This window comes from Crocodylus porosus, unplaced genomic scaffold, assembly GCF_001723895.1.
Source record: "Crocodylus porosus isolate Cpor-Errol unplaced genomic scaffold, CroPor_comp1, whole genome shotgun sequence".
In the NCBI taxonomy this organism is placed as follows: domain Eukaryota; kingdom Metazoa; phylum Chordata; order Crocodylia; family Crocodylidae; genus Crocodylus; species Crocodylus porosus.
The window spans coordinates 76,170,094-76,192,787 of record NW_017728886.1 but is presented as its reverse complement, the minus strand read 5'-3'; the positions used below and the strand labels follow the sequence as shown (position 1 = coordinate 76,192,787).

Genomic DNA, 22,694 nt, shown 5'->3' with positions numbered 1-22,694 from the left:
TCCACCCCTTCCTTTCCTTTCTCTGCCCTCCCCATCTCCCCCTTTCCCAGTTCTGTTTTCCAGGCTATGAACCTAAATAGCTGGATGCATTAAGCATATAGTGGCTGAGAGGAAAGTTAAATATTTAAGAAGAAAATGCCAAATAAAATCTTTTCTGTTATTTGCATCATTTAATTTTGCTTTAGCTTATCTAACCTTCCAAAAACTGAAGAAATATTTTAACCGCATTTTTCAGTAAGTGCTATTCAGACAAGAAATGTTCTCTCTCTTAAGTTGACACTGGCCGCATGTGTTGCTGTACATAAACACACAATTAGTAAAAATAAATAAATAAATACAGAAATCAGACTGCTGGTATCTCAGCTATTCCCAGCCTGCCTGCAGAATCCAAAACAGTCTATCTCCTTTCCTCAATCTCTCTCTGGGGAAAAATATGAGTAAATAGCTTGGACTTGCAGTATGCCTTGAAGGTCAGCAGATTGGGTCTTTTGATGATTACATTTTGAATTACAGATTCATTGTGTTTTGATCAAAAGGTTCCAAGAGGGTTGGCCTTGTTGGATTAAAGCTGGGAATGATGCCGTTATGGACCAAGACTGGTGAAAGACATGTTGTCACATTGCTTCAGGTAGGACAAGTGTACTGGATTTTCAGCCCCAGTCCTAGATTTAGATTTTTAGTCAAAAGTTTTGAGCAAGAAAAAACCTGCAGTTGAAGGTTGGGTGTGTAATACCCAAACTCTCAATTTTAGATTGCAAGCTCATCAGGGACTAGATTGCCTTCATTCTGGGTTAGATACTCGAACTGAAATGCTGTAGGTGTACTTGCATAAAGGGCTACACCCTCCCCTTTTTTTTCTCCTCTGTCCCAAAGGCATCTGGGAATCTGTTTTGATCTTGGTAACAAGTACAACTAATCCATGTAATCTAACTTGCTTTGGTGGCAGTAACTCTAGTGTGGCTACACTACTGACTTATTACTGTTAGCATGCAGTAAACTGGTTGTGATAGCACCTTTAATAAATAGCACCCTGAGGTAGGGATTCTGTTGAATGGGTGCGATACAGAACCAGATTTGTCACCTTTGTATACTCAGGGAATCCCCAGCTGGTAGTTAAAGCCACATTTCCCTTCATTTTTCATATTCCTGAAGCAGCTCACAGGAATATTATATGTCCTACAGATATTGCTGTGGTGATTGGTATAACCATGAAACTAGAAAACAGGGCTTATAAAAATGGACATGGCCTGTCATGAAAATTTTATTTTAGTACTGTCTTCTGACAGAAGTTACCCTTTGCATTATAGATGCAGATGTTCTCTCACTTGTACTTTTTATTTTCTCTTAAAGGAACACAATTGCAGTTAAGTAGGAGCTTTGCCTTCACTTAAGGTGTTTGGTATTCTCTTAATAATTTTAATTTAAACTTGTGTAGATGTCCGATTGTAGACCATATATTTATTGTAATTTGCTTTTTAAGGTACAAGACTGCCATGTTATAAAGTATCAACCAAAGGGGGAAAATAATGAAAAATCTGCTGTTCTACTAGTTGGAGGGAAAAATGTATCTCCTTTTTATGTAAGTGTACATATCTTCTTGGTTTATCTTCTTCATTGGAACAGTTATTTCTATAGGGAATACAAATGATAGATGCTTTTACACAGCACAGTACCATTAACAGATTGTTAGTCAAAGATGAGTTTACAGTCAAACTGCTGTTGATTCTCTAACCGATTTCTTGCCTTCATCCTTGCATGCTCTTTTTCTCACTGGTGGGCAGGGGGATGAGGGGAGTGTCTCTTCCAGCTTTTCCTGAAATATGGGAAGTAAGGCCAACTGTCACTGAGGTCTTTTTTTGGCTATTGGGACAAGCAAGATTTTGTATTCTTGAAAGCTACACAGTACTCCTTTGTTAAAGACTGGACCCACAGAAACTGGAGATTTTGTAATAGAAATAGATGGAGGTGGAGACACAGCCTCTTCCAGTTTGTGGGGCTGGGACCTGGGTTTTTGAATTGCAAGTTAACTTCTGTAGGCTTCTAACTCTGGTATTTGATTAGATTCATAACATACTTGCCTGCGCATATTGTTTCATTTTACTCTGGTTTTAATTTTGCCAGTTTTATCAGATTGTGCAATTAATAGTCTTGATGAAGGAAGTTTTTTGGTGTAAAGACATTTATGAACATAGCTTTCAGATGAAGGTGTCAAAAACCCTGAATTTGTTCGATAGCTCCAGAATGTGGAATTCCCAGCCTGTTTTCAGTGGCTCTGACAGCCTGCAGTGCAGTCAATCCCAGGGAGAAAAAAAATTGAATTATAGATCAAGGCGGGAAATGCTCAGCCCTTTCCTCAAAGGATTATGCTTTCTTTGATTCGTTAGTTTTTTAAGAACAGAGTTTTGCACTTCTCTGCATTGGCTTTACAGTCATGTCAATTTGACTCGGACAAGTACAAAAATGGGCTCCCTGTCAGAGCTTACCATTCTGATTTGTTTGCTTTTTCCCGGAGGACTTGGACTCCAGTTTTTCTAGCGGAGACTCTTCTCAGACTTCCAAATAAAAGTCTCTTTAGTTCAGGTGGGTAGGAGGGGTAGTCCTATATTTTTACAGAACTTAGTTTTATTTAACAGTTATGTGTGCTAGGGGTGCACTGATAAAGATCTTTTGTGCCGGTAACAATGGCCAGTTATTGATGAGCTATATTGGCTGATATTGATCTGATTGCTAATATGTGTCCAGCTGGTAAGTCTGGTGGGGCGGGAGGGGAGGAGAGAGGTGAGTAGAGGAAAGAGGTGTGGGGAGGGCAGATTGAGGGCCTCATGGTGAGGGAGAAGGGAGGGTTAGAGCTGGGGCAGGCACTACCCAGCTGGGGTGGAGTGTGAGATGGAGCCTCAACCAGGTAGTTCATGGAGGGTGGGGGGGGGGTCCATTCCTGGCGCTGCTTGCACCCCTAGGGGAGGCATGGGGGTGTGCCCCTTTGATCTTTGCATGGGCTGGAGGTGGGCTGCTGGTGCCAGGGGCAGTGCTGGGCTCTTCCTGGCAGAGGGGTTGGGCCCAGGGTGTTCTCAGGGCAGGTGGCAGTGGCATTGTTGGGAGGAGAGAGAACAGGGGGTTCACCCTGTAGCCCCTACTTCCAGCACCACCGCTGCCTGGCCTGAGCACTGCTCCAACCCCACCCCCTCCTGCCTGGAAGAACCCAGTGCTGCCTGCGGCCCCAGCCCACAGCAACAGCCTGCCTCTGTCTTGCGCACAGATCCAGGAGGCACATGCTTCCCATGTCTCCCCTGGGGGTATGTGCAGCAGCGGGAACTGCCCCATGGCCCCCAGACTAGCAACTCGCATCCCCACCTCTGTCCTACCCCAGCTGCATGGCACCTGTCCCTGCTCCAGCCCCACTCCCTCCCTCACTGTGGGGGCCTTGATCTGCACCCACACACACACCTTCTGTCCCCCGCCCCTGCGACAGACTTACCAGCCAGACACTGCTCTCCAGACTGCTGGGCTGGCTGTGTGTATGCTGCAGCTGTGCACATGCACATGGCATTTATCAGCGACATTAATGGCCACATCAGCCAAAAAAAGCCGATTGCTAATAATGTCAATTTTCCTTTTATCAGTGCTGATACGATATGCACCTCTAATGTGTGCCCATCTCACAAATATTCCCTTTCACATCCGTGTGCCTGTTTTGTCTTTGTGGAGCATTCTTATTTCCAGGGCTGTTTTTCATGTGGAGAAATGTTATAACCTTGCTCCCAGCATTATTAGGTGGATTAAATGATGAGACTCTAAATCATTATCAAATTGCAACATTTCAAAGAATCACTGCTCCATGGGAATGTCAGCATATGATGGCGTGAGCAACAAAACACAGGGTGTGCGTGGGGAAATAAGGGATTTTTGTGATCATGTGTCCAATTTGAACCACTCTTCTCTTGAGAGAGTTTTTCTCAAAGCAAAATGATCACAAGTGTCTTGTCAAAGGTTTCTTTAATGTTGCTATTCTTCAATAAACAGTATTACTCACTAGGCACTCCCCCCCCACATAATTCTTATTAATTTGGTTATTTAAGAAAGAAAATTGACTATATACAGTAGACCCCCAATTTATGTGATTCTGATTTACGCAAATTTTTTATTAGGGTCTGGACTGGAAAATGCCCCCTTGAGATGCGCGTCATTTGCGCATATACATGAATGCTTGCAAAATTAATATATATATGCGAACGCCTCGCAAGATTTGCAGGCGGAATCAAGCAGAGCTGTGCTGCCATTGTGGTAGTGGCATCTTAAGGTACATAGATGAGATGCTAGATGCACCTCCTAAAGGCGATTCTGCCGAGGAACAAGGGGGAAAAAAGCTATGACCAAGATATGTCTGGGATATGAAATCCCTCACTATTCTGTTATTTCCTATGGAGAAAGTTGTCCCGACTTATGCAAAATGGCTTACCCAAAATTCACCTAGAATGCAATACTCGTGTAAGTTGGGAGTCTACTGTACCTTCATTTGAAAACAGTCTAGACCTTGACTGTTAGGCTAGGTACAGACATTCAGAAAGCCCAAGGCAGAATCCATCTAAGTTGCACAGTTTTCTGTAACGCAGCATAGTTTAGATCAGTAGCAAACAGAGCACACTTTCACCATTTAGTGGGGGGACCAAATCTTAGACCGGGTTCTGCCACTTTAAAACCAGTTTTGTGCATGTGAATTTCTGTTCTGTCACGCATGTAGACTAGGGCTGTGCGAAACACCATCATTTCGGTTTGTTGTCTGTTTCACCATTTTGAAGGGACAGTGTTTTACTTAGTTTCAAAGCACTGTCCCGTTTTATTTCATCGAAACTGTTTCTACATGTTTCAATGTTTTGCCCATAGGCTATAATGGGGAATCATGAAAATGCCTAAAACTTTGTCATTTCTTGCCTGATTTGGATGAAAACTGCAGGGATGGTAGCCCCTTCTCAGGTCATGAAGCCTACCAAGTTTCAAGGAGATCAGTGCAGAGGTTTCTCAGAAACTGCACCTCAAACTTCAAAAAGAAAAACTCGTGACACTTGCTGGCAGCGGCAGCCTCCTGTTATCCAGGGGCATGCATCCCCGGAAGGGCTGTGGGGCAGTGCCAGATTCCTCCTGGTGGTGTGGGCCCCTAGATCTGTGCTGGATGACGGGGAGCTGCTGCTAGGGACCAGTGCTGGGAGCAGCCTGCATTCAGCGCTGGGGAAGACTGATGCTGCTGCTGGCCCGAGGAAGCAGCGGCTGCCTCCTGTCATCCAACCCGGTGGTGGGACAAAGGGAAGAGCCAGAGCTGCGCTCCGAGCAGCTCCGCAGCCCTGTGGAGTTCAGCCCAGCAGCAGGAGGTGGAGCGCAGCCCTGGTTCTGCCTGCCTCCTGCCGCCAGGTTGAACTCCATGGGGCTGGCAGAGCCAATTGGAGCACAGTTCTGGCTCTCCCCACCTCCTGCTGCCAGGTGGTGCTCTGTGGGGCTGCAGAGCCAGTCGGAGTGCAGCCCAGTAGTGAGAGGCAGGCAGAGCCAGTGCTGTGCTCTGCTGCCCGCTACTGGGCTGAGCTCCAAGGGGCCATGGAGCTGCTTAGAGCGCAGCCCTGGCTCTCCCTTGTCTTCCGCCACTGGGCTGCTTTGAGTCTCAGAAAGTTTCAAAACTTTTGAAATGTTTCAACTACCCTCACTTCATTTTGCAGCCGTTTTGAAGCTTTTTGTTTTGTTTCGAGCTCGAAACGCATCGAAACAGCTTTGAAGCAAAATACTTGGCTAAATTTTGCACATCCCTAATATAGAGGTTGTGTGTGCTAAACTTCTGTTCTGTTATGGGTATAGAGTGGTTTATGATCACTTATACCAGTAAAAGTGTAATGTCTGTACCTAGTCTTAATGTTCAAGTTTGAATTTGGAATGAATTTTAACTGTATAATTTTAAGGAATAATTTGTCACAGTCTCATTGCTGTATAGTTTTTAGCTTAAGGGCTCTGGAAAGGGATAGTTTTCCTAGTTTACATAAAAAAAAAAGTGTGATGCTTTCGATTTCTAATATTTATCACTTTCATGTTTCCTTATGTGAAAGATCCAAATAGATGGGTCTGAAGAATGTTGAACTGTGGAAAACCATCCTGTATTGTGTTATCATAGAAATGTTACCTTTTTATCTTCCATTAATTCCTCATGTAGAAATAGTAATCTATGCTCTTTTCCATCAGGTCATTTGAATAAAGTGATTTCCTTTTCTAAAGTAAGACAGTGGATTGCTATAGTCAGGTTTTTTGGCAGGGGAGGGATTTTCATATCCTCCAATTCCATAATATATTTTTATGATATGATAGATCGTCTCAGAAATCTTTATTGAATGTACTAGTAACTGTTCAATTCCTTGTCAACTAAAAAAGTGTCGTTTTACTTCCTATTTAAAGCAGAATTGTTTATATACATCTGATAAAGGAGAGAGATGTTTTGCGTTTTAAGTTCTTCACATAATATTCAATACGTTCACATATATTGTGATCCATTATGTCAGTAATACAAAGAACTGTGACTTTTTGAAAACATGAGTAGAAAAAAAGATTAGTTAAATAACCGTGATTAATTTTAAATGCTCTAGTACATCAGTGTAAGTTAAAAAATCAGCTTTTTGAAACAAAAGTGGACTATAAAACTGTGGGTTAATATTCCTCCTTTGGTTGGTAGAAGGATGTTTATAGAGGTGCATGTTCTGTTTGCCTTAATGAATTTCAGGTCAAGCATTTAGCCACTGTGTTCCCTAAACATGTTTTATGAGGGTTTTGCTAGTCTTGCAAAAGGTATTTATATATAGCTCATTAAAAACAAAATGAAGAGAAATATGCAAAATTTTAAGTGAAGCTAAATAGCTTTGAAAAATGATAATTTCAGTTCATTGGAAAATGTACAGAAGGGTTTTCATGGGCAAAGAATAATTGTAGAAACCTTTTATAAAAAGTGACCCCTTCTCCCCCCTCAGGTGTTATTCCCAAGTGTGACCATGTTGTCATGTCAAATTGCTTTTTAGGAGTGTTCAAGAAATATCCAGCTTCAGTTTTCATGCATATTTAACTGGTACTCACTCAGTGCTCCAGTATTTCTCAAAGAAAAGCTGTAAACAAATTGAAATGTTTTTAATCTTTTTGTCTGTGCTGGAATTGGTGTAAAATTACGGCTCTTTTTAATTGCATCTTTTTTTTCATTGAAATACATTTGGTGCATTTCAATTAAAAGTAAGAAATTAAAAAAATATCTTCAAGTTTTTTCACGTTCAGGTTTTCAGTGTGCAGGCAACTCCATGGGGGTAGATTCTTGTGCCTGTGTGAAACCCATTCACTTGTTCAAAATCCATAGAGTTGAGCCTTTGCATGATGAAGGCATTACATTGTAAAATCTTTGGAGTAAGGGCATGGTCTGTGAAACTATGTGCATGTTGTATTATTTTATAAATGGATAATTCATGCAAATGAAGCAGTATTCGAATAAAAAAAAGACATGTTGCATTACAGTGTATTTAAATGCATTAAAATAAGAGGGAAAGCTTGCTTACATGAAAAAAAGAATGACAGGCCCTCCTCTACTGGCTTTGAAGTCTTTTCAGATTCCCTAATGACAGTGGAAATGTATGGTAAAATGAGGGAGAAGCCCCTGCATTCAGAAAATTAACTTAATTTCATATAAAACTAAAATGCTTATCTGAAAGTTAAAGACCAGAGTGTTTTGAGAGAGAGGAGGGAAAGAAAATTAAATTCTGTCAGGCTTGTAACATTTGTATGAAAATCTGTTCCTTTATTTATTTATTTATTTTAAGATCACTTTTTAATGGGTGCTCTTTCTTCCAGAGATCAGAGTCTAGGTGCAAGCTTTACGAAGAAGCTGGAGTTCCACCAAAGCAGAAACTTTCAACTTTTAAAGTGTCAGATAACGCTATAATTAAACCAGGTAATCTTTCTGAGCTAGACAAAGTTACATGTGTGATTATTTAATATGCTCCCTTGATGCAAGGCTAAACCAAGATTATTTTTTTAGATATGAAAACTGTTGAATTGGATATACTTTTTTCTAGTATGGTGCTGAGTCCAAACAAAGTGTTTGAAAAAGGAGAAAAAGTTGGGGCTGGGTAGGAGCCACGGACCTTCAGCTATCCTTTTTGTAGAAAATCATTCTATCACTTGAGAGAGATGCAAGCTTGCTAAAGTGCAAATCAATTTAAGAAAGATTTTGCCCTGTAGTATAGGAAACAGATGTGAATATATTTTTCTGTTTGGCATTTGGAAATCTTATGAGGAAATTTGAGCATTGTGGCCATATTTCTTCAGTGATGGAGAAAGTTACAATTTAGTAGGATTTAGTCTTCACTGCTTTTCCCCTTCTTGACTGACCTCTGAAGGTATTATTGTTATTGCCTATTATTTCAGGCAGTGACAGAAATGATTCTTTAATATACTGCCTTGATTTCCATTGAGATTTGCTGTCTTAATCAGAAGATTCATAAGAAATATTCTTGCATTTTTCAGGATAATTGTGTGTGGATTTGGGTTCCTTTCATTTCTCCATCACTAGTTTTGCTTCATGTGCTTTTATACTTATTAAAAGAATATAAACTACAACAACTGTGACTTTTAATGTCCAAAAGCTGCAGGAAAAAAGCCTCTGAGTGCATCCTAGGCACTTTTGCAGCCATTCAGTATTAGTGTTCAGGATGGAATAGGAGTCCAGCCTAATAATTGAACATTGAACAGATTTTAGTCCCAAATGAGTAGTGTGTGTGTGTGTATGTGTGTGTGTGTGCAGATAAATTTATCTTACGTCTTTTCTTCCTTTGTCCCAGTTGCTTCCTTCTGGCTGGCTGATTGGCTTCTGTTGGGCTCATCCCTTTCAGCTACTTTACAAAATACTTTAGGTTGTTCTTTGCTTAGTGAGTGATTGAAGTTCACATCATGCTGTCACTCACAAGTCTCAAAACAGGGTTTAGAATGGAACTGACAGGGCAGAGTGATTAAAATGATTTTTCCTAATGGTATAAAGCCGATTACAGCTTTATAGAACTAATTCATTTTTTGTTTGTTTGTTGGTGCAGCATTGTAGTAAAATAGATTGTCAGTTTGGTAATTCAGTTTTCAGTTCCACTTTTGATATACTAATTTGTTGGGGTGGGGGGGAGGTTAAGCTGCTATAAGGAAATAAACTATTACAAGGTAAGGCTTTCATCCTTCAAGTAGTCTATTCATGTGAGTCAAGTAACTTACTGGAAAAATTAATTGTATACATAAGTGCCTGTAGCACCAACATTAAAAATTGTACTTTATTAACAAAACTTAGTGGCATACAATATATACTTTTTAGACAAAAATGATTGGGTGTGATAACGGTGAGAATTTTCTGTGAATATCCAGACCAAATTTGGTATGAGTAGGATTTTCAAAAGTGTCCACAATGTGTTGGATGGTAATGGTGTCTCATTTTGCATTTTGAGTTTGCTATAGCCTTACAGAAAATAAACTTGTGACGGTAGATTAGCCTCTTTCATCATTTTAAGTGAGAAAATTTGTAGTAGGAAAAAAGTTATTGTACTAATAAATGAAAAACAAATGTAAGAAACAAGTAGAAGGCATCCGTTTCAGAACATAGTAGTAATACATTTGTCGGACTTTTATTTTAATTTTTTTTTTAATTCCATGCTGTACAATAATGTCTGCATAATTATGTATTGCTTTTGGGACTTAGACAGATGTTTCATCTTCTCTTCAAGGTACTCCTTTGTATGCTGCACACTTCCGACCAGGACAGTTTGTGGATGTCACTGCAAAAACGTAAGTTCTTAATTTTTAATATAAAATTTTATACATTTTTCTGTTTTCATCCTGTGCTTTCTATCAGGTACATTCTATCATGTATGCTAGATCTTCCCTTTTTTCAAACACAGTGTAAATTTAGACACTTAACAGACAAAACAGTTGTTAGGAAAATATATTTTTTCTGGAATGTCAACTTCATTCTCTTTACATTTGATATGGAAAGTATATCAGGTGTTGGCACATGACATAAGTAGCTCTTTGAATAGATGAAGGTACTAGAGGCAAGTTGTTTGAATTCCAGTTTCAAAGAAAGATGTACTGCCTGGATTTGTGGGCACAGTCATATGCGAAAATGAGTCACTGTCACAAGCATGTCTCATTATTACTGTTAAAGACATTTGATGGTCAGGTTAAGATGTACATACAGATATGAGTCATGCTGACTTATAGTTGTTAGCAGTATTTTGTAATGCTTGCTATACTCCCATGTGGGTTTTTTAATTCTGAAGGTGTATTGACATATAAATCAAGGCCAAAAGATTTTGTTGTACAGTTAAAAGCTGCTATCTTCAAAGAAGGAATGCAATGTAAAGAAAAATCTGTGCATTAAATACATTATAGGGAAAAATACTTTATAGTCTTGGGATATTTTCAAGTTGGGAAAACAGTTCTTGCAAAGAGAAATTGGTTAGAAAATCCAGCTACAACACAAAGGCTATGTGATTTGTAAGCATCACGACTGAAATAACATTTGAGGGGAGAAAGGGGGGGATTTAGAAGTATAAGGCAGACTCTTTGTAATTAGAAGTTTTCCTATATGTGTGATTGGTCTGTGAGAAACCACGAGACGTGCTTAAGAAGCAAGCCAGGCAGTTGAGGTTCCCAACATGAACAAAAGAAAGGCAGCAAATTACCATCTCTTTTGTGGAAGATGAACAGAGACAGGCTTTCAATGCAAAAACTGTTTGAAAGGGTTAATGGGATGGAAAGACAAGGTAGAAAGATGACTCTAGCAGCAGTCTTTTGCATAATTTGAAGCATGAGAAATGGCTTGGGTTTGTCAGATGCCTCCATGATGTTTTTGTTATGCTTTTCCACATTTTAGCTCCTCTCCTTTGCCAAAAAAACTATCAGTACGTCTTTCCCTGGGAGAAGTGGCTTTCTTTCAGATCAGTGATTAAGCGATAGTGGGTGTCAGAAAATAGCCTGCGTCATGCCCTGTGAACCATTTGTCTTTTCTCCCCTCCACCCCCCACCCATTGCATAATTTCCACCAAATCCCCAATCCCCTTATTACTCTAAGTACATTTTTGTCTCACTGTGGTCTGAAGTAGAACCTGACTATTCCCATCTCCCTTTTATGAAAGGAATATAATACTTAATTGTCTTCCTAGGAGTACTGTGGGGTGTAATAAGCAAATATGTCGACAGTGGTCTCCAAAGTGGGGTGCGGGAAGAAAATATTAGAACTTCTATTTATATTTATAGAAATATACATATATTAGGGGTGCATGCTCAAATTTTTTACTGATGGGGTGCACGAATATAAATATACATATATTGGGGGTGCATGCTCAAAAATTTTTTACTGATAGAGGTTTGCAATCAAAAAAGTTTGGAGAATACTGGTCTAGACAAGGAAGTACTAAGTATTATTGGTTAAGGCTTGACAACAGGGAACAATTGAGCAGCACAGCTATAGCAGAAAAAAAATCTTCTCTTGCAATATGCATCAGAATAACTCCCTGTTTATTCCAAGTAGACAGTGTCCAAAGAGCCCACGCAGGGAATTATTCTGGGATACCTGCAGTAAGATAGCTTGCTCTGTATGGGTTGACCCTTTCTTTGTGTATATTTAAAAACAAAAAAAAACCCACAAACCAACACTGGATAGCCATGAAATTATTAGGTGCCCAGTCTAGTGATGGCAAATGCATGGCTGTTTGAATCCTGGGATAAATGTGGGCTTTAATGAAGGCCATTGAGTATACATGTGTGAGAAGTCTTAATTTTGTATGTGTAACTTCCCGAATATCTTGCTGCTTGGGCAATAAATAATAGATATTTTTTCCTGAATTCACTCAGAGCATTTAAGAAATGCAAAAATCTAGAACTCTTGGGTCAGATTATACATTTTATTAGACCAGCTAAGAAATCTCAAAAAAAAAAATCTTTTTCTGCAAGGTTTCGGGTTCACCAGCCCTTCATCCAGCTCAAGGAAAATTTAAAGATGGTAAAAAGTCCTCATAGGTAGGAAATAAGCTTCATTTTTGTATGGAGGAAGCTGAAGATAGACATCATCTTTAATTTTCCTTGAGCCAGATGAAGGGCGTGTAAGCCCAAAAGCTTGCAGAATAAGATTTTTGTTTTTTAACTGTATTTTTTTTGCAGTTTCTTAGCTGGTCTAATAAAATGTATAATCTCTGACCCAGGAGTTCTAGATTTTTGCATTTCTTTTTGTCTCAGACCAACACAGCTACCAAATACATCCCTTAGAACATCTAAGAGAGGTAAGATACCAGCTGGGAATCCATATTGTTTTAATATCAAAAGGAAAGTAAATCCTTGCTTTTGTTGTGTTAATTTGGACCCAGCATAACATTGAGCTCTCCTTCTGAATCTCTTGGAAGTCTAGCCCTATTACTGTGTAGTAAGTAGCTTGTTTTTAAAACAGAGCACTGTATCATTAGTACGCTAATTGAACGTGGGTGAAAATTGTCTTAGAAAATTTCTACCAAAGTCTGAGGGTTCTGCTTTCTTTTTTAGTAGATTAAAAATAGCCCTTTAACTTCTGAGAAACCATCTTAAATATGCAGGTTTTAAGGTTCCTTTGGCCAAGAACTATGCCTTTTTTTCTATATCTTGGTAGGTTTCCCAAAGTGCTAATTAATAATTTGTCTTATAAAATAGGTAGTTTGGTACTATTTTAACATTTCAACACTAACTTTAAAATTTTTGAAAATTTTAAAAAGTTTCTTTATAGAGTTGTGAGAAAATTAATCACCTCATACAACTTTATCTCTAGGTCATGCCAAGTGCTATATAGAAATATTAGAAGACTAAAATTTAGAGCTATTTTCATGGTCTAGTTCAGTTGGTTTGACAGATACCTCAAAACAAGGATGGTAATAGTTGTAATCCATAGTGTATCTCTTCTCTCCAACAGCATCCATTGCTTTTTGTAAAATTATCTAACCTCAGTTGCTCCTCCTGCTGCTTTTGGTAATCTGTTTCATATAATCCTAATATACACATCTCTTAAAAAATTACTGTTAGCTGCTTAACTCTAGTTCTTTGCTTTTGGTGTTCTTATCACATTTTACTCTCAATGCAATTCTGTAATCTTTCCAGTCTGCCTCTGTATCTGATGTTTTATACTTTTTTCTGTTCCTCCTTCCTCCCTGCGTTTTATTATTTTTCTCCATCTGTATTGTCCTATTTTCTGTAACTCTATATTTATCATTAGATCTCCTCATAATCCTTGAGCATACATTAAATTATCTTCAAGCACATTCAATTTCCCCTTTGTGCCCTTTACTTCTCTTACTTTATTCCATTCAATTTCTGGCAACAGTGTTTGGTTTCACTCTGAAGTTTTAATGGGTAATAACACCTTTACCTGCCATTTGTAGGTGCCTATGATGGTGAGAGATTATATGATGGCATAAAAATATCCCAGAAACCTTTTGAGTTTCTTGGTCCAAACTTTGGTGAAAAATGCCTGTAGTATTAGCAGCTGGCCCAAGCTGGCGTGGCAGCCAGAAGGCCTTGATATAAATGCAGTTGTTTACTAGTGACACACTTTTTTAATCCAAGATTTTCAAGAACTCTTATCATGTGTGTAAGGCAGGGATTTTCAACCTTTTTTGTTTGGTGTACCCCTGGCAACAGGTCGAGAAGCAGGGAATCCCTGAGCCGGTCAGCAAGCTGGGGTGGCCTGTTGACAAGTGTGGAAGGGGGGGACACATGCAACCATGAAACCAGAAGTGCCCCTGCTTCTCCATGCCACTGCTGCATATCCCCTGGGGCCTTCCCAAGTACCCCCAAGGGTACACGTACCCCTGGTTGATGACCCCTGTAAGAAGTTGTAAGAAGTTAGAATGGGATACTTCTCTCCCTGTACCATAATTAATGTCATTACCAGTCTGCTTGTGGGGGAAACTCACTTGTGGCCTTGGCGGTTGAACTTTGTCTGGAACGTTTCTGGTTGTACAGAGCTTCTTTCTTCTGTTATGCTGGGTTCCCATAACAGAAGTTCTTTCCTCGTTAGGATACCTGTTTTTTTTGTTAAGTGTCCTTTTCTGTAGATTTTTTTTTTTTTTTGGTATTTATTTTGCATAACTAAAAAACTGGTTGTTTCAGTTTTAGATTCTCAGTCCCTCCAGAGGTAGTTCCTCCTTTACCATGCTTGAGAGAGAAACAAAGGGTGGTTTAAAAAATCTTGGGTATTGTCTACTAAAATCTTGGCTTTGTGAATTACAAACGATGAAAACTGGTGGTAGTGGTTGTCCTTAATTTTTTCCCTCCCATCAGTTGATTTATGTCTACCTAAAACTGTTGTGGACTAAAAAGCCAATAATTTCTCAACATTAACTACTTTTCCCCAATAAGTTGTTCCAGCAAAAATGCTTTTTAAAAATGTATTTTAAATGGATGCCTGCTGAAGTTATTTTGTTTTTAAAAGTTTCTGAAGTCTTAATTTCAATCTTAGAGAGAATTTCCTTGGTTATCAGAATTCCTTAACTATCAGAATACTCACAGTAATGCTTCTCCTAGGTTGCATAAAAATGCACCAAAACTTAGGGTGCCTGAATTGAATGGTGTTGCTCCCATCATAGAAGCATATATAAAGCAAAAGTTTGTTTTAAATGTGTTCCTTTTCACCTAAGCGGCTAAAATGGTTCAATATAATGATACTTTAAGTCTGTTACAAACAGAAATCATAGGATACAACACTATAGTTAATCTTAAATTTCACAATGATTTAAAATATCCCTCCCTAAACATATGTCTGACCAAAAATCCCCTCAAAAATAATCCATTAACATTTTATACAAAGAAGTAGAATGTTCTGTATGTAGTCATAGCCAGTTTATTGCACTCTGTAGTTGAAAGGTCAGAGTTGTACTCAAAAGTTCCCCCCTTTCAGCCCCCAAACAACCATTAGTTTTGGAGCAAGCCCCCAAAACTTTTGGTGCAAACCCCCCAGACTACTTGTGTGTAGGGAGGTGATCTTGCTTTCTTAGTGAAGAAGAAATGTAATTTAAAAGCAAGCTTGGCACTTTGCAATGTTTTGCAGAGATATGCATCATAAAGTGAGGTTCATTTATAACATTGAGAACTTAGTGGAGGTGCTGCTAGAAGCATCAGCAAAGGGGAAAATGTTTTCCTTGGGAAACCTAATTTCAAGTTCATCTGGAATATGTGATGAGATGGCTGCAAGATTTAGGTAGAACCTTTTTTAAAGGAAAGCAAATTTACTGTCGTTCTTCCCCGCATTTCCTTGACACTTGTACAGTTTATATGCTGCTCTTCCTACCCATGCTCAAGGTAGCATACAGTGAGAGAAACAGGATACATATCAATCAGGGAACAACAAAGCAACTTAAATGGGAACTAGAATATCAACATGGGCCCTAAACAGTAACTCTGTGGATTCCTTTCTGGGTTTTTTTGTCAATATTTCTAACATTTTAATCTTTCGTTTTTGCCTTTGAAAATAACCTGCACACATTGAAAGCATCCATATTTTATTTTTTTTAAAATGTTCTGTGAGTACAGTTTCTTGTTTAGTATGACAAAATGGTCATAAATTGGTGATTATTTTCAATTGGTAATCACTCGCATTTTGAAATATGCTCATATTTGTGTAGAGTTTAGCACAAATGTTTTTATTAGTATTTAAAACTGCTTTTCAATGTCTTTCAGTAGAACCAAATACCAGAATTTAGTAGTCTTCTGATAAAAGAGCATTGCAGAGAGGGAGCGCATGCATATTTCTAAGCATGAAAATACAATTTGAAGCTTCTGGTTTCAGTTTTCAGCATCTTTTGAAGCAAGAAATCTGTAAAGATTTTGCTCCAATACTTTTTGGAGTTAGTTGTAAACTGCAGGATGCCTCTGGCCTGATGCATGGGTTTTGTTTAACCCTGCCATGCTTTGAAGCAAATGGTGTGATCCTGGAAAGGTGCTCTTAGTGCCCGTTGGGCACATCCTGTGCTGTGCTTAACTTCTCTACAACTTTGCACTGTGTTGTAATAAGCATTTGGAAAAGCCTGACCACTGGAAGACCAAGGATCTTAGCACTTTAAGAAAAAAAAAGGAAAGATAAATAGTGGGGGAGGAGGGTTTAATACTGAATAGCAAAATTAAATTCAGACTCAATAGTGTATTTTACTACCATCTTTCACGTTTTTTTAACTTAGTAACTCAAGCCTTAAGATGCACTGTACTTCTAAAAAAAAAAAAAAATGTTTCTGCTCATTTACAGCATCTAAATCTCCCCACATCCCTCCCAAAAAAATACCACAGCGAGTAACATTGCCTTTTAGATCTGCTAGAAGTGAAGTGTTTTTTGCTACAAGCTAAATATTAGTTTAATTAGGATGCTTTATTCAAGTGGCTTTCTAAAGAAAAAATTCATTGCATACTGACATTTTACTTGAATCAAAATTAAAAAAATGAGGCGTTACACAAAATTACATGGTTGACTTGAACAGCTGCTTTCCTTCAGGTGACCAGGACAACTGTGTCTAATTAAACTCTATTTTTAATTCCATTTGACCATTATTTTCATTTTATTTAACCTCCATGTTAGTCCTTGCTTCAAATGCCACTGCTTCTACTGCTCTGTAGGGCTACTTTAGGAATATGTGGGTAAATTCTTTAGTGGAGCTAAGGTGCACTGTGGGGAAAAAAAGCATTGTGGTGTAGTCAGTTCATCTGATGGAACACAAGTGATGCAATTCATAAAATAAATGGCTTGCAGCAACTTCTTTCACACTGATACTGTCTGTAACACAGATTAAAAGAAAGATCTCTTTTCCAAAGAGTTTATCATCTAAGACAGGGGTGTCAAACTCATGTGACTGCTCAAGCTGGATGAGTAGCATGGGACCAGTCCATGGCCCAGGTCAGACCCATAGATCAATCCTGCATGCCAGATTTAGTAAGTGTCCTGGATTTTTTGTGGGTATGTCTCTCGAAGTCCTATCAGTTCTTTAATTGTTACAAGAGTTTTCAGTCCATTCAGAAGTGAAAATGTGATGGTTGCATCTAGTTCTAATCTTTGTGTGAAATAGAGTACTACATACTTGATTTGTACAGTTTGATTTAAACTTTTGTTAATAGCTCCCCATTTTCAAAAACTAAGTTCACTAAGTTCAATTGTTTAGATTTTCTTTAAAAAATACAGTTAACTTGTAGTTAAATGTCTAATTCAGTCTCGGTGCAAGAGACAGAGCATGTTTCGTGCAAAGGAAAGAAGAATTTGTCAAACCTCAGTGAATATTTTTATATTTTAGTTCAACCAAAACACAGATTTAAGTCATAAGCATTTGTTCAAAATGGAAAAAAAAAACCCAAAACCATAAATAAGCAATTGGATTGTAACCAGGGAGCCGGGTTTTCAGTCATGGAAAAACGTGGTAAAACCAGATTTTCTCCTTTTAAGGAGAAAAACACGGAATGGTGAGTTTCCCTTTGCAGGCTGGCAGAGTTCCAACCTGCGGGGAGTGGAAGGGGGGTGACCAGGTAGGGGGCATGCATATGACTGCCAGGCATCCTGGGGAGCGGGATTGAGGCCCCCATAGTGAGGGAGGGAGTTGGGCAGGGCTGGGGCTGCTGCTGTGCATGAGGCAGGTGCTAGATGCTTGCTGTGGGTTTGGGTCTCCCCATCCTGCTGCCCTGCCCCTGGGGCCCAGCGGATGGGACCCAGCACAGCAGGGCAGAGAGGAGCCAGGCAGGGAAGCTTGATGCTGCTTCTGCAAGCCCCTGAGCCACCATGGCGAGGTGTCTCCTGCCCACCCAGAAGCAGTGGGAGGCACAACTTTGTGCCACCACCCCCACTGTTGCTGGGCAGACAGGGAGTGCTTTGCTATGGCAGTGCTTGGCTCAAAGTGGCAGCATCGAGTTTCCCCACCCTGCTCTTCCTTGCCGCGCTGGGTCTTGCCTGCTGGGCTGCACAGGCCTCTGGGGGAAGGGCAGCAGGGCACAGAGCCTAAGCCCACAGCGGGCAGCCTGTACCTACCCTCCCCCCATGGGCTTCTCTCTGGCCATGCCACCCATGGGGGTGGGGGAGCCAGGCTCTGCTCCGCCACAGCAGCTGCTGCCTGCCATGGACAGGAGCCAGGGAGGCAGCAGCCAGGGCTCTGGCATTTCTGGCGGAGTAGGAAGCTGTGGACCCAGGTAACTGGCCCCATAATCCTGGTAGCTGAGGGCCCCCTCTGGCAGGGGTGCGGGATGGGGGGCTGTGGGTGGCAAGTGAGGTCCACCGGCAGGGCCCAGGAGGCGGTGGGTGGGAAGTGAGGGAGTTAGGTGTTTTTAATCAGAGAACTTGTGATTTTTTTTTTTTATTGGAGAATTTGCAGCTTTTAAACAGAGGAAACTAGGTTCTCTGATATAACAGAGAGCAGGAAGTATGTAGTATGGCATACTACTGCACTGCAAAGGTTGTCGTTGAATTGGAAACTTAATCCCACAGTGCAGTCCTGTTGAAAACTAGTTTTGGAGCTTTTACTAGAGTAAATAATTTTCCTAGTGTGTTGGTGCTTAAATACATAAACATGTTTTGGTAAATTTGTTTATTGGTTATATTTTATAAACCATCCATGTTAGTATGAACTGTACTTCATATCTAAAATTTGGACCATCCAAATGAAATATTGAGATCAATGCTTGGCAGTTTGACACGAGGGATTATGCTGCTTGATTAAAGTTGACAGGCCCATTTTCTTTTGCTTATTAGTACTTTCACGTGACAGATTGGTGGGGTTTTTGTGAATTCATTTTTGCAGCTAAAGAATTAATTATGTCCCAGTCTGCTCTTGGTGTCATTGTTCATCAGTTATTTGGAGACCCAGTTGCGTTGAGTTTTGGGATTGTTTGTTATGTCTGTCTTACAGCTAGATGCCGGGCATGGCTTACTTTAAAAACACTGTCAAATAAAAGATATTTGTGTGAGAAGAATAGATTTTCTGCACAATGTAGATGTGTGAGTTTTCAAACACTCCCACGTCTAATGTTCCTCTTAAAGTCATAAATTCACAAATGTTGCTCAAATCTAGACAAGGTATAAGACATGAACACAAATGCACATTCCATTTTTTTTTTATCTACTTATTTTTCCTGGAAGGCTCTGGACAGTTGAAGAACTAGTAAGATTTTGACACCACAAAGGGCATATAAGTGGGAAAAAGGGATTTGTAATCAGACTGCAAACTTTTCTTGTCTGTGTTTTTTACCATTTTCCAATCAAAATAGATTCAATCTTTTTAAATGTAAACCATCCTAAACAGGAACCGAGCGTATTGTATAATGTTGAGCATATAGTTTTGTTTAGGAAAAACATCTGACCTATAGAGGGTTGGACCAAGGATTCCTTTGTACAGTCTGCCTCTTCAACTGAGAGATGATAATGCCCTACTTCATCTCTTTGTTCTTCATAGTCCTCTACCAAAAACAAGAAAACAGTAATTCATTATTCCTAATATTTCTTTAAAAACAAAACAAGCTATTTAGAAAAATATTTGTCTTTTCCCACTGTCTTCTAACAGTAGTTCCAGACTTTCTTTCTACAAAAAACAAAAGAAAGTCATGGGTTGTGAAATTACCATTTTGTGGCCTGCTTGCTTTTAAACATGGTTTAATAACATTTTTTCCATCTGTGAATTTGATTACTTATCATTATAAGTTTTTATAGATCTGCCAAAAGTACAGTATGGATATTAGAATGCAAATTCTGTGAAATTAATAGTAAAATACAAACTATTGGGCACCACAAATTTTAAAAGATTTCAGAAATTTCAGATTAACTTGCTGCACATATGGCTCTCCCAGTGTATGTGCAGTCACTTAATCTTTTAATTTTCAGATAACTGTTCATATCTGTTACGTCTGGCATGTGAGCCTTTTATCTTTATTGTATGTTTCTTTATATGCTGTCATTTCACTCTGTTAATACTGTGTTTTAACAGTGTATAAACGTCATGTAGGATAACTTAACAATTGACAGTATCTTATGTGACAAGATTCATGGTTAAATCAGAAGCACTTGTTTTTAGGCTCAAAGAAGGTGCTGCGTTTTAAAATAGTAAAGTACCGATGATTTTCCCCCACACATCAATTAATGCTTTATTTGTAGTTGTTTAAATGAAACCGGGAATATGACATTTAATTTGATTTCAGTCTTTCCTTAAGTGTTGAAGACCTCTAAATCATGATGAATACAAAGTGTGATAAATAGTCACAAATGCAAAAAGCCTATTGTTACAGGTAATGAGTATTATTAGTGTACCACTTCATTTTATGCATTGTTAAAATGTAACCTGGAAGGATGGCTGTTTTTGTGCAGAATACAGTGGATAAAAGAATGTTAAATTACTGGTTTTAAGGCCTGCCTTTGGCAAGGTACTCAAGCATATACCATACTTTAAGTGCACAAACAATTCTTTGGTTTCAGTGGAACTATTCTCATTAGAGATGCACTGATACATTGGTCCATATCATATCAGCACCAGTAAAAGGAAAATTGACATTATCGGCAGCCGGCTTTTTTTGGCTGATGTGGCCGATAATGTTGCTGATAAATGCTGTATGCATGCGTGCCGCTGCATCATGCATACGGCTAGCCTGGCAGCTTAGAGAGCAGCCATCTGGCTGGTAAGCCTGTTGGGAGGGAAGAGGTATGGGGAGGGGGGCAGATGGATGCCCGTGCAGTGAGGGAGGGTGGGGGTTGGGGCAGGCACTGCCCAGCCAGGGTGGAGCAGGGAATGGGAATGGGACCGAGCCACAATGGGCTGGAGCCAGGGTCAGTGCTGGGGTCCTCCCGGCAAGGGGCTGAGCCAGGGCTGCACTCAGGGTTGGTGGCAGCACTGCAAGGGTAGGCTGCGGCAAATTCTAGAGTGGCCACAGCCCACCCTGTAGCCCGCCCTGCCCCAGCGCTGCTGCCGCCTGCCCTGAGCACAGCCCAAGCCCATCTGCCCACCAAGAAGAGCCTGTCCCCAGGCAGCCCACTCTTGTTCTGTGCACAGATATGCAGGGCATGCGCCCCACAACTCCCCCAGGGGGGTGTGTAGTAACAGGAGCCACTCTTCCCTCCCCACACCCCCTGGACAAGCCATGCGACTCCATCCCATGCCCTACCCTGCCCCGGCTGGGCAGCACTTACTTCTGCCCCAGTCCTAGCCCTCCCTTCTCCCTCACTGTGGGGCCCTCAATCTGTCCTCCCCTGCCCCTTCCCTCCCACAACAGACTTGCCAGCCAGACTGTACGCTCCAAGCTGCCAGCCTGCATATCGGCAATTGGGTTGGTATCCGCCAATATGGCTCATTCATAATCGGCCATCAGTATCGGCCCCCAAAATCTTTATTGGTGCACCCCAAATCTTATTCTTAATAAGCCATGGTTTTAAGTGTATTTTCTAACCTGGACTTAAAATGGCTGCCTGTCTGTTTTGTCTTGACAGCGAGTTTTTTCCCAATTTGGTCATAGAAAACATATTTTTAAATATCAGCTACTGTAAACCAGTGTTATAAATTCCTGGTTTCTTAGAGCTCTGAGTATTCAATACTTACACTTGTAATGACAACATTTAAACAAGTTAATATGTCTCAAATTAATTATGATTTGAAGTTTTTCAGTTTCTTTCTAACCTCATTGTGTCATTTAGGTTGACATGGGAAAACATTGGAATAAATATGTTTAGTGCATGTCATTTGCTTTTTGGATAGGTTCAGTGTTCAAGTCGAAGAATGTAAAGAAAATATTTACTAGCTAAAAATAAACTACCTTCCACTGGGCGTGTCTACATGTGTATTTATGGATGCCCAAACTTAATGCACCTTTGCTTTAGGTGCATGTCTACCTATTGTTGCGCTAATGTGATTGTGATGTGATATGTAATACATATATATGTATGCACATTAACTTTTTATTTGCGATTACTAAATTGCATTAGCTCACATGCAGATACATTAATGTGCATTAAGTGACTTAATCATGCCTAAATTTGATACTTGCTTTATGCAGGTATCAAATTTAGGTACAATTGGTCTAAAATTACCATTTTTTTTAAGGGCACGCATGTGTAGATGCGCACTCTTAATGCACCTTAAAAATGGCAATTTTATGCTAATCCTGCTTAAATGGGGTATGTCAAGACACATCCACTGAGACTTGTTTGAGCATTTGGTTTTGTAGCAAAACCCCCAGTTTTTATTTGTGTGTGTGTGTCTGTGTGTGTATATATATGTATATGTGTGTGTGTGTGTGTGCATGTATATCGCGTGTGTGTGTGTATGTAGAGAGAGAGAGTGTGTGTGTGTGTGTGTGTGTGTGTGTATATATATATATGTATATGGTGTGTGCGTGTGTATGTATGTATATTTATGTACGTGTATATATATGTATATATATATATGGTATGTATGTATATTTATGTACGTGTATATGTATGTATGTATATTTATGTACGTGTATATGTATATTTGTGTGTGTGTATATATAGTAACATAGTAATATTGTGTGTGTGTGTGTGTGTGTGTGTATATATATATATATATATGGTATGTATGTATATTTGTGTGTGTATATATATACACACACACATATGGTATCTGTGTGTGTGTGTGTATATATATATATATATATGGTATCTATGTATATTT

At 39.6% G+C, this 22,694-nt stretch overlaps 1 protein-coding gene across 1 annotated transcript in view; it reads left to right on the top strand.

The window, feature by feature from the left end:
• The window catches only part of MRPL3 (mitochondrial ribosomal protein L3), a 57,519-nt gene that overhangs the window by 4,935 nt on the left and 29,890 nt on the right, over positions 1-22,694 (top strand). Inside the window, 4 exon segments of the mRNA XM_019533882.1 lie at positions 537-628; positions 1,481-1,579; positions 7,855-7,954; positions 9,765-9,825. Coding sequence (XP_019389427.1) covers positions 537-628; positions 1,481-1,579; positions 7,855-7,954; positions 9,765-9,825 — 352 coding nt within the window.